This window comes from Ailuropoda melanoleuca, chromosome 10 (assembly GCF_002007445.2).
Source record: "Ailuropoda melanoleuca isolate Jingjing chromosome 10, ASM200744v2, whole genome shotgun sequence".
Lineage (NCBI taxonomy): Eukaryota > Metazoa > Chordata > Mammalia > Carnivora > Ursidae > Ailuropoda > Ailuropoda melanoleuca.
Genome location: NC_048227.1, coordinates 50,504,757 through 50,518,843, shown reverse-complemented (window position 1 = coordinate 50,518,843; position 14,087 = coordinate 50,504,757). Strand labels below are relative to the sequence as shown.

The 14,087-nt window shown below is 39.5% G+C and overlaps 1 protein-coding gene across 9 annotated transcripts in view; it reads left to right on the top strand.

The window, feature by feature from the left end:
* The first annotated feature begins 3,290 nt into the window (after positions 1 to 3,290).
* The window catches only part of USP45 (ubiquitin specific peptidase 45), a 67,986-nt gene continuing 57,189 nt past the window's right edge, over positions 3,291 to 14,087 (top strand). For 8 of the 9 annotated variants that reach the window (XR_004628586.1, XR_004628587.1, XR_004628588.1 and 5 more), the window contains exons 1-4: positions 3,291 to 3,334; positions 7,955 to 8,064; positions 11,968 to 12,140; positions 13,300 to 13,403. Coding sequence is in view for 4 of the 9 variants with exons in the window: in XM_034670887.1 (XP_034526778.1) it covers positions 7,965 to 8,064; positions 11,968 to 12,140; positions 13,300 to 13,403 (377 nt within the window). In the remaining 5 variants the exon portion in view is untranslated. Of the gene's footprint in view, positions 3,335 to 7,954; positions 8,065 to 11,967; positions 12,141 to 13,299; positions 13,404 to 14,087 lie in introns of those variants that run through there. The other variant, XM_034670888.1, reaches the window with a different exon arrangement.

Here is a 14,087-nt window from a genome sequence, read left to right as displayed (position 1 = left end):
CTGTGGTTCATTTCCTTATTTTAAATGTATTCTCAATTTGGTCCCCCAACATAATGAAAGTTCTATTTAACTGCAAATTAATTTACAATGGAAAATTTAAAAATTAATTTCTAAATGGTATTATTAAAATATGTGTCCAAGGAATAATTTCATTAAGCAGTTTAAAATTATTCAGTTTTCAGTAATTAATTAATTAATTTTAAAGATTTTATTTATTTGACAGAGAGCACAAGCAGGGGGAGTAGCAGGCAGAGGGCGAGGCAGAAGCAGACTCCCGGCAGAGTAGGGAGCCTGATGTGGGGCTCGATCCCAGGACCCTGGGATCATGACCTGAGCTGAAGGCAGATGCTTAACCAACTGACCCTGGTCCCATTAGTTTTCAATAATTTAATAATTAATAGCACCACCTCAAATTTCTATGCCAGTGCCATCACTTACAACTATGTTTCTCCAAATTATTTGGAGTTTAGCTATAGTTTCTATATGATCTATTTTGTGGATTAACTTTGAATTAAAATGTCATTATATGTTGTAAATTCATGTACTCCCCATGGCATCCCCAAGCTGTCCTGAATACATCAAAACCATAGGTAGTATGAACACAGATATGGAAACAATGAAACAATGTGCTTGGCCTCAATAAATCACATTCGGGGGTGCCTGGGTGGCTCAGCCATTAAGCATCTGCCTTCGCCTCAGTTCATGATCTCAGAATCCTGGGATTGAGCCCCACATTGGACTCCTTGCTCTGTGGGAAGCCTGCTTCTCCCTCTCACATTCCCCCTGCTTGTGTTCCCTCTCTTTCTGTCTCTCTGTCAAATAAATAAATAAAATCTAAAAAAAAAAGGAAACATAATAAGTCTTTAAAAAAATGAAAAAAATCACATTCAACTTGATTTATGCCTTTGCAAAAGCACATATTATGATACAATTCTTTTTCCAATGTTCATGACTAAGTATTTGAGAAATATTTTTCTGCAAGATTTTTTTCTCTCAGAAGATAAATAGCTCCTCCTGTACCTCGCACAGTGCCAGACTGGGTTTATTTAAGAGTTCTTATAGTAAAAAGTCTTGTCAAAAGAGAGTCTTGATTACTGTTCCTTGGACTAGTGTCCAAATTCTTCTTTTGGAGAGAGACAGGGAAGGCTTAAAGTGAGACGGAAGGGAGAAAAATAGTTTAAGTCTTCTGGGAAAGTTCTACTAGTGTTGAGTTGATATGAATCATTAATTCTCAAACAACTCATTTTATTTATTGGCATAATGCAAGTGAAAGGCAACTGGAAAGGAGATTTTGCCCATTTCTTTCCAAGTCCATATCAGGCCTCCAGATATTTGACAAATCAAATGAAGAGTTTTTTTGGAAAGAGTTTCTATCTAAACTTGAAATGAGTATCTGTTGACTTAGCATTTCCATTGCTATCTACTAATGGTATTTGCACAAGTAGGCAAAGATAAAGTACATCAACAGAAAACTGGGGAAAAATGATACATCCATTACTGGAGTTTAAAGCAACTAGTCAAAAGAATGAGGCTAATACAGAGTGATGTCCAAGATATCTTGCCAAATGAAAAAAATCACATTGTAAAATAGAATGTAGACTGCTAGAAATCAAGATAGCTTTGGAATTTTATCATTTCCAAGAAAAATTGTATGGTGTTTGCATAATTCCTAAATTTCTTTTTTTTAAATAAGATTTTATTTATTTATTTTAGAGAGAGTGAGCATGGACAGGGAGAGGAGCAGAGGGTGAGGGGCAGTTGGAGAGGGAGAGGCAGACTCCCCACTGATCAGGGAGCCTGAGGCAGGGCTTGATCCCAGAACTCTGGGATACTGACCTGAGTGGAAGGCAGAGGCTTAACCTACTGAGCCACCCAGGCACCACTAATTCTTAAATTTCTGTGTTCTAATTAAGTCCTCTCTCTCTCTCTCTCTCTTTTTTTTTTTTACTGTAAATTGGGAGTCCAGTATACAATACGTTTTTAAAAATCCCATTTATAGCATTACAATTTAGTATGGAAATTACTTAGATTTTTTCAGATTTGCATATCCTTTTTTCTCCATGTTCTGTTTCAAATCTGTTGTTAAAATAAATGAAAACTTTTGATTTGTGATGTAGACAGTTTTGACTTAACAATTACACCACAGTAAGACCTATTCTTATTTGGGGAATTTTTTTTTCCCTAAAGAAAAAAATAGGGAAAAAATATTTTTCCCTAAAGAAAAAAATTCCCCTACTCCAAAACATGATTACTTATTCTTATACGTAGCACAGTAACTGGCATATTTGTACTTCGTTATATTTGTCGGATAAGTGGTTTCCATAAATACAATGTAAACACCTAGCGGACTCCTTTGCCAAGTTCTGTACCTAGAAGTAATGCTAACTATTTCGTAAGAAATGATTTTACGGGAAAAATCAGAGTTTTTTGGTTTATCTCTGGTATCTTGGACTCAATGCAAGGTTCTATCATAAGGCCACCAGTAACCTGGCTGAAGAATTGTGAAGGATTACAAATCTCGTAGGACTTACCTAAAACTAGAGTTGATGTTTGCGCTATCATTAAAATAAAACATTTTTTTAAAAAAAATTTATTTGACAGAGAGAGAGACAGCCAGTGAGAGAGGGAAAACAAGCAGGGGGAGTGGGAGAGGAAGAAGCAGGCACCCAGGGGAGGAGCCTGATGTGGGGCTTGATCCAAGAACGCCGGGACCACGCCCTGAGCCTAAGGCAGACGCTTAATGGCTTAGCCACCCAGGCGCCCCTATAATAAAACATTTTCAAAACAACTATTTTTACTAAACATATGCAGCGTGCAGGCCACTTTAACGGATAATAGAGCTTCGAAGAGGTATAGGTGTAGGTCAAGAAATTTCCTGTCTAGTTAAGTAAGCGAGGACAGGTAAGCCGATAATGAAAAAATGCAAGCTAACGTATGACCAATGTCAGGTGGAACTTTATTGCACAGAAGAGTGTGACAGAGGGAAGTCGGAAGCTATCCCTTCAGGCCCTCAGCAGCAAGGGGGACTTAAGCCCGACTCCTGGAAGACCTAAGCTGTGTACTCCAGGACACCGTTCGAACGCAGCCTGGAGTCCAATACCTTTACTCTAAGATCAGCCAGTCCCACAGGGCTCTGCGGACCTACGGAACGCAGGCGCGACGCGAGCCGGCCCCGCCCTGTCCACGCCCCACTCCCGTGTGCCACCGCAAGGGAAGGCCTCAAACCCCACCCCGGCTGTGGGCGGGCACACGAGGCCCCGCCCTGCCTACCGGGTGGTCGGCCGCGCAGGCGCAATCTCTTTTGGTTGTAGACGCGGCGGCTCGGCCCGGCGTGGTGAGTGCGGATTGCGGTGCTGGGGTCGCCGCAGTGTCTCGGTCTTCGCTTCCTCTACCCCAGCCCCTCGTGGCAGGACGGGCCTGGGAGAGAGGCCTCTTACGCGCCCCCGTCTTTCCGATCCCGGGGGGCTCCAGGCAGTCACCGAGGGCCGCGTGAGTGCGGCCCGGCGGGGCGCCCGCGGCAGAGCCGTGGTTGTTTACGCGGGAGGGGTCCGCGGGGAGGGGCCCGAGTCTCCGCTTTATCTGGAAGCAGGCGCCCCCTCCCGCGCTCTCTCCGCACTACCCATTTTCTCTTGAGAAACTTGGGATGCTGTTGTTAGTGACTGGAGGGTAGTATTAGAAGCCCGGAGAAGGGCTGCTGGGGTCCAAGTCTCCATCCACCACTGACTGGCTCCGGGACCTTTGCAAGTCACTTAAGCTCTGTGTGTCTCAGTTTCAAGTGTAAAATGGGGGAAGTAATAGTAACCTGTCTCATAAGGTGGTTGGGAGTATTACGTGAGGTAATATCTCTGAAGTGCTGAGAGCCGCGCGATGCACAGCGAATGTAAGTGCTGTTCGTCTTTTTGAGACTGGCGCTAAAAGGAGAGTTGTGTCCTTCTCCCCACGCCGAAAATAATTGCCCGAGAGTCCAAGGGTAGGGAAAAAAGATTTTTTTTTTCTTTTTTGAGACTATGGGTTTTTGTTTGTATAGCATGTTTTTTTTTTAAAAAATCAAACATTTCTAAACAACTTAGTTGTACATCCTACAGCAGAGAAAAGACAGTTGTTAGAGTAATGCTGAAGTTAAACTGAAAAGTTTTGTTTGGGAAACCACATGAATAAAAGGGCCAGAATTTATTTGTCCTGGAAAGAGTTAACATATCAGTACTGACACTGCTCTCCTTAGAAAGGTCTGTTTGCAAGGCTACACCTTGTTTGGCATCTGGAAACGATATAGTTTATGCTGTACCTTGTGGTTTATGCCGCGGTTACCAACCGCCAGAAAACCCCCCGGCCTGTGAGTCTGTAATGGGCTTCCCTGGTCAGAAACATGGCACAGACATTGCTGGATTTTCCATATTAGGGGAAAGAGTGTGCTCTGATTGACCCTTTCTGGGAGGAGAGAACAGAAGGAAGCCTGCACATGGATTCCTGCAAACCTCCGTGTGTCTTTCCCGTTATGCTCAGGTTGTATGTCCATACCACATTGCTGTAATAAAAGTTAGCCATGAGTACGACTAATGCTGAGTCCTGAGTCCTTCCAGTGAATCTTCAAATGTGAGGGTGGTCTTGGAACTCCTCAGACACAATATTGGTGATAGAAAGTACTTGAAGTTCTAGTAATTAGATTTTAATTTTGTCTCTTTTTGCCTTAAAAGTGAAAGAAAAAGCTACATACATAAGTGATTGCTAAATAGTGGGTTACTGTCCAAAATTATTTCTATGTGTAGACATATTGCATGTGTCAGAAAAATCACTGGAAATTGACATTGCTATAGTTCCTTTTGTTATTCTGCAAGCACTATCTATGTGTTGATGTCTGTCTTTTTCAAGAAGTTATCTGTGAAGCTGGGGAAAGGTACGGGTGGTTTCTCATGAGCCACTTTTCCTTGATTCTTTTAGTTATGCCTGTATTTTCAGGATATCAAGTTGAAATAGTTGGAGGTAAGTCTGTAAGTTTGGGGGTGGAAAGATCAGATTTGCCTTCTGATTATATCTTTTTCCCTCAGTAAAGTAGAAGACTAGATACTATTTTGAGAAGTAGGAAGATGGAGGAGTTAGAGGTTTAAAAGAGTGAGAAAGGTTTCACATGGCTGTGTGAGAATTAGGTACGTAGGTTTTCCAGAAAGTGTAGTAGATAATGGCATGTCTTGATCCATTTGAGACTGAGACTGTGATTATGAATTTAGTGGACCCAGTCAGCTTTCTTACAAGATTTTCTCCAGCCTGTTTGGATTCAGACATAGAGAAAATGGTTATTTGAGTTCATTTAGGTTCAGGGTTCTGCTAGGGGGGTGATGTGGTAGTTGTTAAGGCTGTGTACACATATTTTGTTCTTTCTGTGTACATGGTAAGGTTGTACTCTTTGTACACATCCCACATCCCGCCCCTTTACCCCCATGTCTACTTGAAGTTAAATGGGTCATATGACTTGCTTGGGCTGGGAAAATATGAGCGGATGTGAGATAACATTATTTCCAAGTGAAGCTTTAAGAACCAGCACTCCATTTGCTACTTCCCCACCCCCCTGCCTTGCTATAGTGACCACGGACACACTTGGTGAGATGCAGCCTCTTGCCAGCCTGGGCACTAAAGGTGAATAGGAGCCGCTGAAGAGGCAAAGCGGGAAGAACTCGAATTTGTGATCAGGGAATGGAATACCTAAATTAGTGTTTTTGCAGGGTAGAACTATAGGGGTAAGTGAATGAGAAAGTTCGGAGGGAAAAGTCAGTCAGAAATGAAGTGGTCAAGTGACGCTTGGGTGGCTCAGTCTGTAAAGCATCTGCCTGTGGCTCAGGTCATGATCCTGGGGTCCTGGGGTCTCGGGATCGAGTCCCATGTCGGGCTCCTTGCTCAGCGGGGAGCCTGCTTCTCCCTCTGCTGGCCTGCACCCCCCTGCTTGTGTTCTCTCTCTGTCTCTAATAAATAAATTTTTTAAAAAACTTAAAAAAAAGAAATGAGGTAGTCAAGGAACTCCAAACCCTCGTGCATCTCTAACACAGAAGGCCATAATTTGTTGCAGCTCCGTTCAAGAGTGATGACCCCTGGAGTTAAAGAAATGGCTCTTGAAATGGTAAACTAAAAAGCTCCCTTATGTGGAATATAGTATAACTGAATCAAGATTCAGAATTTATTTATTCATTTTTAAAGATTTATTTATTTTAGAGAGAGCATGTGCATGAGCACAGGGAGGGGCAGAGGAAGAGGGAGAGAACCTCAGACTTCCTGCTGATTGTGGAGCCCAACAATTGGCCGCTTAACTAAGTGAGCCACCCAGGTGCCCCAAGATTCAGAATTTATTATTGAGTTGAAAGGTTCTTCCACCTTGATCAGGAAAAGCAAATAAACAAATAGCCGTGGAAATTAAGTGTAGCTTAGCCATAGAAGAGATGATACTAGGTGAGATTTAGGCTGAGCTGTAACAGAGACTCCAAGTACAGTGATTTTTAAAAAATGCTTAATTTTTTATCTAAAATCTTAACAATTAACTTTGGGTTTTTAAAGAATAGAAAGGACCGAGATAAGTAACACGTCGAAGAAAGAAGTGTGAGACATTATACAATGTTGCTATTGAAAGTATGGTCTATGGGGGCACCTGGGTGGCTCAGCTGGATGAGCGTCTGACTCTTGGTTTCGGCTTGGGTCGTAATCTCAGGGTCCTGAGATCAAACCCCCTGTTGGGCTCCACACTCAGCAGGGATTCTGCTTGAGATTCTCTCTCCCTCTCCCTCTGCTCTTCCCTCTGCTTGTATGTGTGCTCTCTTTCTAAAATAAGTAAATCTTAAAAAAAAACAAAACAAAATAAAAAACACATGTGGTCTGTGGATTGCCAGCTTCCCTTTGGGAGCTCCTTAGACAGGCAGAACCTCAGGTCCTGTGCCAGACTTGCTGAATCAAAATCCACATTTTAACAAGATCTTTAAGGTGACTCATATGCACTGTCCTGATCTCTTAAAAGAGCCAGTGTGTTAGGAAAGTATAAGTTGGGAAGAACTATAAGAAAGTATAAGTTGTGGATCAAAAGATGCTAACAGTTAGCCTGACATAACCAGTACAAAGTGCAAACCTTGATTGAATCTTGATTTTTATAAAATCAGCATGGAAGACAATTTTGGGTCAGCTGAAGAGGTTAGAATATGATGGAACATCAGAATACGGAATCATTAATTTTCTTAGATGTGGTAATGATGTGATTATATAGGAAAATGTTCTTATTCTTAAAAAAGATACAGGTTCTTTGCAACTTGAAATAGTTCAGCAAAAACAAACACACTCATATATGTATGTATGTCTTGTACACACTGGTTATTTAGATAAAACAAATAGGGCAAAATGTTCTAGACGTGGAATCTAGGTAGTAAGTATATGGATGTTTAGTCTATTGTTCTTTGAACTTTTGTGGAAGCTTAAATTTTTTCATAATGAAAAAGTGGGGAAAAAACACCACAAAAATGCAGTATCTTAAAACAATTTATTTCTCTCAGTAGTTCAGTGCTAGGTCATATGGTACAAGTAGGCTGGCTCTGCTGTGCTAAGCACATGCTTCCATCCCTGGTCCATTGTGGCCTGTTTCCAGCTTCTACTATTTCCTAGCTAGTGGGACAGGAGAAAGGGCAAAGGGAGCACATGACCCAGAAGCAGCACTTCTTCCCTTGATCAAACCTTTGTTTTTTTCATCCACCTGGACATCATGTGTCCAGGGAATAGTTGGTAAAAGTCGAATGTAATGTGCATTTGTGTATTGGTTTACTAAAGATCTCTTTGGCTTCACCTGTTGTTCTCTTCTCCTTTTGTTGACGTACTAGACCCAGCTAAAATTGAAGTCATTTTTATGTTAATATACATTAAGTCAAATACCTACAGTTTTCCTTCTGAGGATTAAAGTGTGTTCATTTTCCCCTACCCCCAAACTTTTCAGTAAATACCAGATGCGGGTGAAAGAGCCTCCCAAAGCTTTGCCTGAGAAAGCCAAAAGAAGTAAAAGGCCTGCTATACCTCGTGATGAAGACTCTTCAGATGACACTGCTGGTAAGTTGTGTTACCTGGCACCCTAAAGAGTGTTGCAGAAAATAACCATATATGTTTTTAACCAGAAAATCCTTTGCTCTTTATTTTCACTGTTTTCTGCATGAACTTTAAAATCAGCTTGTCTAGTTCCAAAACAATGATTGAGATTCTGTTTAGTTTATAAAGTCACTTAGCATTGAAATCTTTTTGTTGATTTCCATTTCTCACGACCCGTTAAAGCCGGGCCTGCAAGCCTGGGAGGTGACTGGGGAGCTGCTGGCCTCAGGCATGCTTTCTTGAGTCTCGTACCTTCTGTTTAGGCTTTTCTGAGGATTTTCCCTACTTTCTCACCAGTTTAGCTCTTCATTTAAAAACACATTTTTAATTTTTTATTTCCATTTTTAAGTGTTTTTAACTTGGATAGTGTTTCAGCATAGCTAGATTGCTGTATTGAGGGAAGTCTGAATTATATCTTTAAACATTTGTTCTAATCTGTGAATATGATTTTTTTCAGGGATTCTGATGATTCTTAGGTTAGCTCTTCCTCACCTGTCTTCTAGTTATTTTTTCTCAAATCCTCTAAAGCTCCTACTTCCTTGTCATTTCGCTTGCTCTTTTCATTTTTTATCTTTTACAGTGTTTTCTGCAGTGTCTTCTTCACCTTATGCCCTTTTTAGTTTTGTTATCCTTTTTGTGGTTTTATTTTTTTCTTCCATTTCTTTCCTGAGCTGTGCCAGTCACTTCTTACTGTTTTGCCACCTTGTGTTGGCGCATTTGCTTTTGTTTTGTATTTTTATCTCATGGCAGCGATTTCTGTGCTGTTTGTTTTTCCTTTTTCTTATATTGGTATAGATTTGTGGCTTTGATTTTTCCTTGATTTCTCATTCTTTGATGTAGGGTCACCTTTCTTGGACCGGTTAGTTTTAGAATATTTGTGTAAGAAGGAGGGCCAGAGCACTGTCCAGACCAATTGGAGTTTTGAGTGTGAACTCAGCCTTACTTCTTTCCACCCAACAGGGTTATGCAGCCCTGCGTTTTTTTCAGAATCTGAAGGATCTCTTCTCCCTGCCTGCCTCGGAGACAAGACTGTTTTGGGCAAATATGGCTTGTTTTCTTGTTTCCAGCTTAGTGAATTAGAAATTGCCTTCTTTTACTTCTTAAAACAAAACTGGATATAGGGGAGCTCCTGCCAGGGGTGTTGCGCAGAGATTTAGGTTTCATTCTGTGTCTGCGAAGCATGTGGGGTTCTCTATGAGATCTACAGCTGCAGTATGCTCTCTGCTTCCTTCTGGATGCACCCCTGTTTGATCTCTGCTGCGTTGAGCTGGGACCCTTCCACTGGATTTATGACTTGGGACTTCAGTTGTCTCTGGGTTTTCCTGAAAATAAACTTGGTGTTTTTGTTTTCTATTCTTGTTGACCTTGGACAATTTCTGGGAGGAGAATGGGGAAGTGTTGATTTTAGACCATCATTTGCAAACTGGAAGACCTCCTTGTAAAGTTTTTTAATATTTGAAGTGAAAAATATGGAGCTTTTAATTATTGCTTTTGATTTGTTAATGTGAAACAACTATAGACTTTAATACACTTATATATTTTATTCAGGAATCCCTAGAGGACTTATGTGGCAGACGAAATTTAGACAATGGTATGATTAACCAAATTACAGAAAATTGAGGCAATCTTAATAGCACAGAAATTTTTTTTTTTTTTACATTTCTCCCCCCTCCCCCCAAAGATTGTGAATACTATTTAAACACTGGTTAACTCTTGTAAGAAAACATCAAACTTTCAAATTTACTTATAAGAAGTATTTAAAAGCTGATAGGGTTAATATAGACGCTTGGAACATTTTATCATAAATATTCACGTATTTATCATGAATATCTCTGAATTCATTAACAATTTCAGTTTTATAAGTCTGAATTGTGGAAACAGAGAATAGTTAAGTTGTACCCTGGCCAGATCCCATCCCAGAGATGATACAGAAGGTGTATGGAATGATTTTTCCCCTTAGAATTTTAAAATATGGAGGACATTAGGAGAAGGAACGGAAGAATGAAGGTGGGAAATCAGAGGGGGAATGAACCACAAGAGACTGTGGACTCCGGGAAACCAACTGAGGGTTTCAGAGGGGAAGGGGGTGGGGGGATGGGTTAGCCCAGTGATGCGTATTAAGGAGGGCATGTATTGCATGGAGCACTGGATGTTATATGCAAACAATGAATCATGGAACTCTACATCAAACACTAATGATATACTACATGGTGACTAACATAACATCATAATAAAAAAGAATTTTATTTTATTTTTATTTTATTTTTTTTTTTTTTAAAGATTTTATTTATTTATTCGACAGAGATAGAGACAGCCAGTGAGAGAGGGAACACAAGCAGGGGGAGTGGGAGAGGAAGAAACAGGCTCATAGCAGAGGAGCCCGATGTGGGGCTCGATCCCACAACGCCGGGATCACGCCCTGAGCCGAAGGCAGACGCTTAACCGCTGTGCCACCCAGGCGCCCCTAAAAAAGAATTTTAAAATATAAAAACTCAAAGCATTGATATCTAGTAACTCACTTCTAGGTCCTGTATTGGTGTGGTCATCTATCAGTCTTCCCCAGAACACCCCTTTCTTTAATGGCATGTGTCCTTTCTTTTCAAATATAGGACTTTGGGATTACTCCTTTTGTGTCTATTCTTATAACTTGCTCTTGGTGTAAAATTAGAAGTTCTAATCTTTCACCAGATTGCACATTATTTTTGTTGAAATTATATTTTGCAATAAGTCACTTGTTAGGAGTCACATACTTAGGCTTCAGGATGAAAAGGAACTAATGATTAACTTCTCTCTAGTTAACTAGTAGGTGAAAAGGGAAGGAAAGTGGAGAAAGTTGAAATGTACGTAGTCCTATTTCCCTTTTCAAGTTACTCAGTCTTTCCTTTGTTGTTTAATTTTGGTGGATAGTTGTAGTTTTGGTGTTTGAGATAGTTAAGAGGGAGAAATGGAAATGTCATTGTGTCCTTGGGAGAAGAACACGGTTATCTGAAGAAATAAAAACATATTAGCTGATTTTGGCCTGTTGCCTCCACACAGTGCACCCAGTGGGACTCTGTTATAAGGGATAATTAAGGACCATGAAGAGTCATTTGTTATTTGGAAATACTCATTAAGGAGAATTCTTGTTCCTGTAAATTATGCCATTGTTGTTCCTTTCTCCTTTCTCTCAATAGTGATGAGAATAGCATCAGAGCAGAGGTAGGCTCTGTGGAAAGATTTTTATATGTGTATCTAAATGAGAAGAAAATATATTCAAAATGCTTGACGCAGTAGCTGCTCAGTAAATAATTATTTATTTATTAAACTTTTTATTTTTGAAGTAATTTCGAATAGGAAGGTTCAAAGAGATATACAAGGGGGTCCCTTTCACTCTTCACCCAACCTCTCCTGATTTAGCCTCTTGTATTTCTGTAGTACAATATCAAACCCAGGAAAATGACGTCAGTATAGTCCTTAGAGCTTATTCTGCTTTCTCCAGATATGCAAGGCCTTGTGTATGTGTGTCTATGTGTCTGTGTGAGTGGGTATAACTCTGTGCACTTTCATTACATGTGTAGTTTTGTATAACCACCACAACTGAGATACCCGACTGTCCCATCACCACCCCAAGAGTTACCTGTTTATAGCCACACTCCCTGTTCTCCGTCCATAGTCCCTGGCAGCCACAAATCTGCTCTCCATCTCTCTTGTTATTTCATTAATGCTCTATACATGGAACCATACAGTATGTATCCTTTTGAGTTATTTTGTTTTTAGAATCTCTTGGCTTTCTAGTTGCAGCATTTTAATGCTATTGACTTTTGCTTACTGATGGTAACACTTTGGTTTAGCAAAGAAAATGTTCACGTTTTGTTTTGTCTCATTCAGTAGGTTTCACTTGCCAGCATGTAAGTCATGCTATCAGTGTGAATCATGTGAAGAAAGCAGTAGCTGAGAATGCGTGGTCAGTTTGCTCAGAATGTTTAAAAGAAAGAAGATTCTGTGATGGGCGACCAGTACTTCCCTCTGACATTTGGTTGTGCCTCAAGTGTGGTTTTCAGGTGAGAAAAGTGATTTTTATCTGTGAGTTTGTCTTAAATATTTTTCTTAAATGCTTATTGTGAGTTGGACTGTTTTTAATGTTTAGAACCTAAAATAAATTTATCCATGTTTAGATAGAACACTCCAAGGCTGAACTTAGAAACATTTGTTAAGGTAAAATAAAAGGTATGTTATCTTCAGGAAGTTATCACGTGTGGTTTAGAAATACTTGAAAAGGGAATCCAGCCTACTTGCAGCAGTTTTCATGTCTGCACCTGCCTTTACCTGTTTGTATTTACGTAAGAAATGGATCCCAGTTTTTTTTACATCTTACTAGATTAATTTTTTTTCTATGAAAGGATTCTTTTTTCCAAAACAATTTTTGTTAACAGCTTAGAAGCTATTAATATCTAATATTTTTTGAATAACATGTAAGATGTCTATAATTCTTCCAAAATAAGAAGAATCCTTATTATCTCGCACAGTTCATAAGTAGGACCACTTCAGGATTAGTTAATTCAATGAAAAGAACATTGAAAACTGAGATTTCTTCCATTTTTCTTTTGTCTACCCTCAATTTCATGACTTTTTATGGCCAGAGATGTTTCATGCATTACATATCATACAGCCATCCCCAAAAGCCAGAAAGAGGTCAAAAAGGACATCCCTTTCCTGTTTTTGTTTTTAAATATATGAAACTTTACCCAGAAACATTCAGCAAACTGCCCCTGATGTCTCATTGACCAGAACTGGATCTTATTTCTTTACTTACCTGGTGAGGGAAATTGCTGTGATTGGTCTGAGTCTCATTAGTTGCCAGTGGGTTTGGGTGGAGGTGTGGACATTATTAGAAAATGTGTGTATAGGAGGGGGGCACTGGTCTGCAAAGATGCTCAGTGCCCCACAATGTGCAAGACAGTATATACATTTTTAAGTAATAGGGAAATGAACTTGGCTCATGATTATTTTAGGTAAATATTATATAACAAAAAGCAAGTTAGCCTCTTTGCAAGAAATTAAATTTAATGAGAATCTATATTATTTTCTGAAACTTTTCCCTCCTGCTTCAAATTAAAAACCAAAACTTTTTCAGTGTAAGTTTGAGTATGATTTAAGTTTTGATTAATTTGAAACAAACTTATACGTAAATCGTACAAATAGCATTCTGTTCATCTTTAGGGCTGTGGTAGAAACTCAGAAAGCCATCATTCCCTGAAGCACTATAAGAGTTGGAGAACAGAATCTCATTGTATTACAATTAGTCTGAGCACATGGGTTATATGGTAAGTTAGATTTTCTTACTATTTGTGTCCACTACAAGAAAATATCATTTTTTTGGAGCTTTACAAGGTAAGATATTTAAAGATGTTATACCCCCTTATGTTTTTTAGCCTGAACACAACCTGTGGAATACTCTAAGAAAATTAACATTACCCTTGAGTATAAAATTTAAATAAGGAAAAATTCAGTCATCCCTCTACTTTTTTTTTTTTTTTAACATTTTCTTCGTAGGATAAAGAAACATTCTTCCTATTTGATTTTCCATAATGAACTTGCTAAAACAGAGTTCCACAGTTCTAGAGAAAGGTACTTCAGGCAGTCACGTGGTTTGGTGATTCCCTGGAGGGGAAAGGGTAAGCCTGGCGATTCTACTACTTAATCTTGGCTGGGAACCAAGTCCAGTTCCCTCATTTTACCTGTAAGGACATTGAGTATCATTTACTTTTTTATGGTTACAAAGTAAACGTCCGGGCACTAAAACAAGTCTTTTGATTCCCTTTTGATTCTTACTAGCATAGCACACCGCTTCAGTGGCGTAAATGGATATTGTATCAAAAAGCTTTCCATACGTTTCACAACAAAAATTTTCTTTTTTAATATGTGTATGTATTTTTTTCACCAAAAAATTTCTAAATGGAATCTGTAGACTCCTATAGAGTCCTTGAATGAATTTTCAAAAGCTTTCA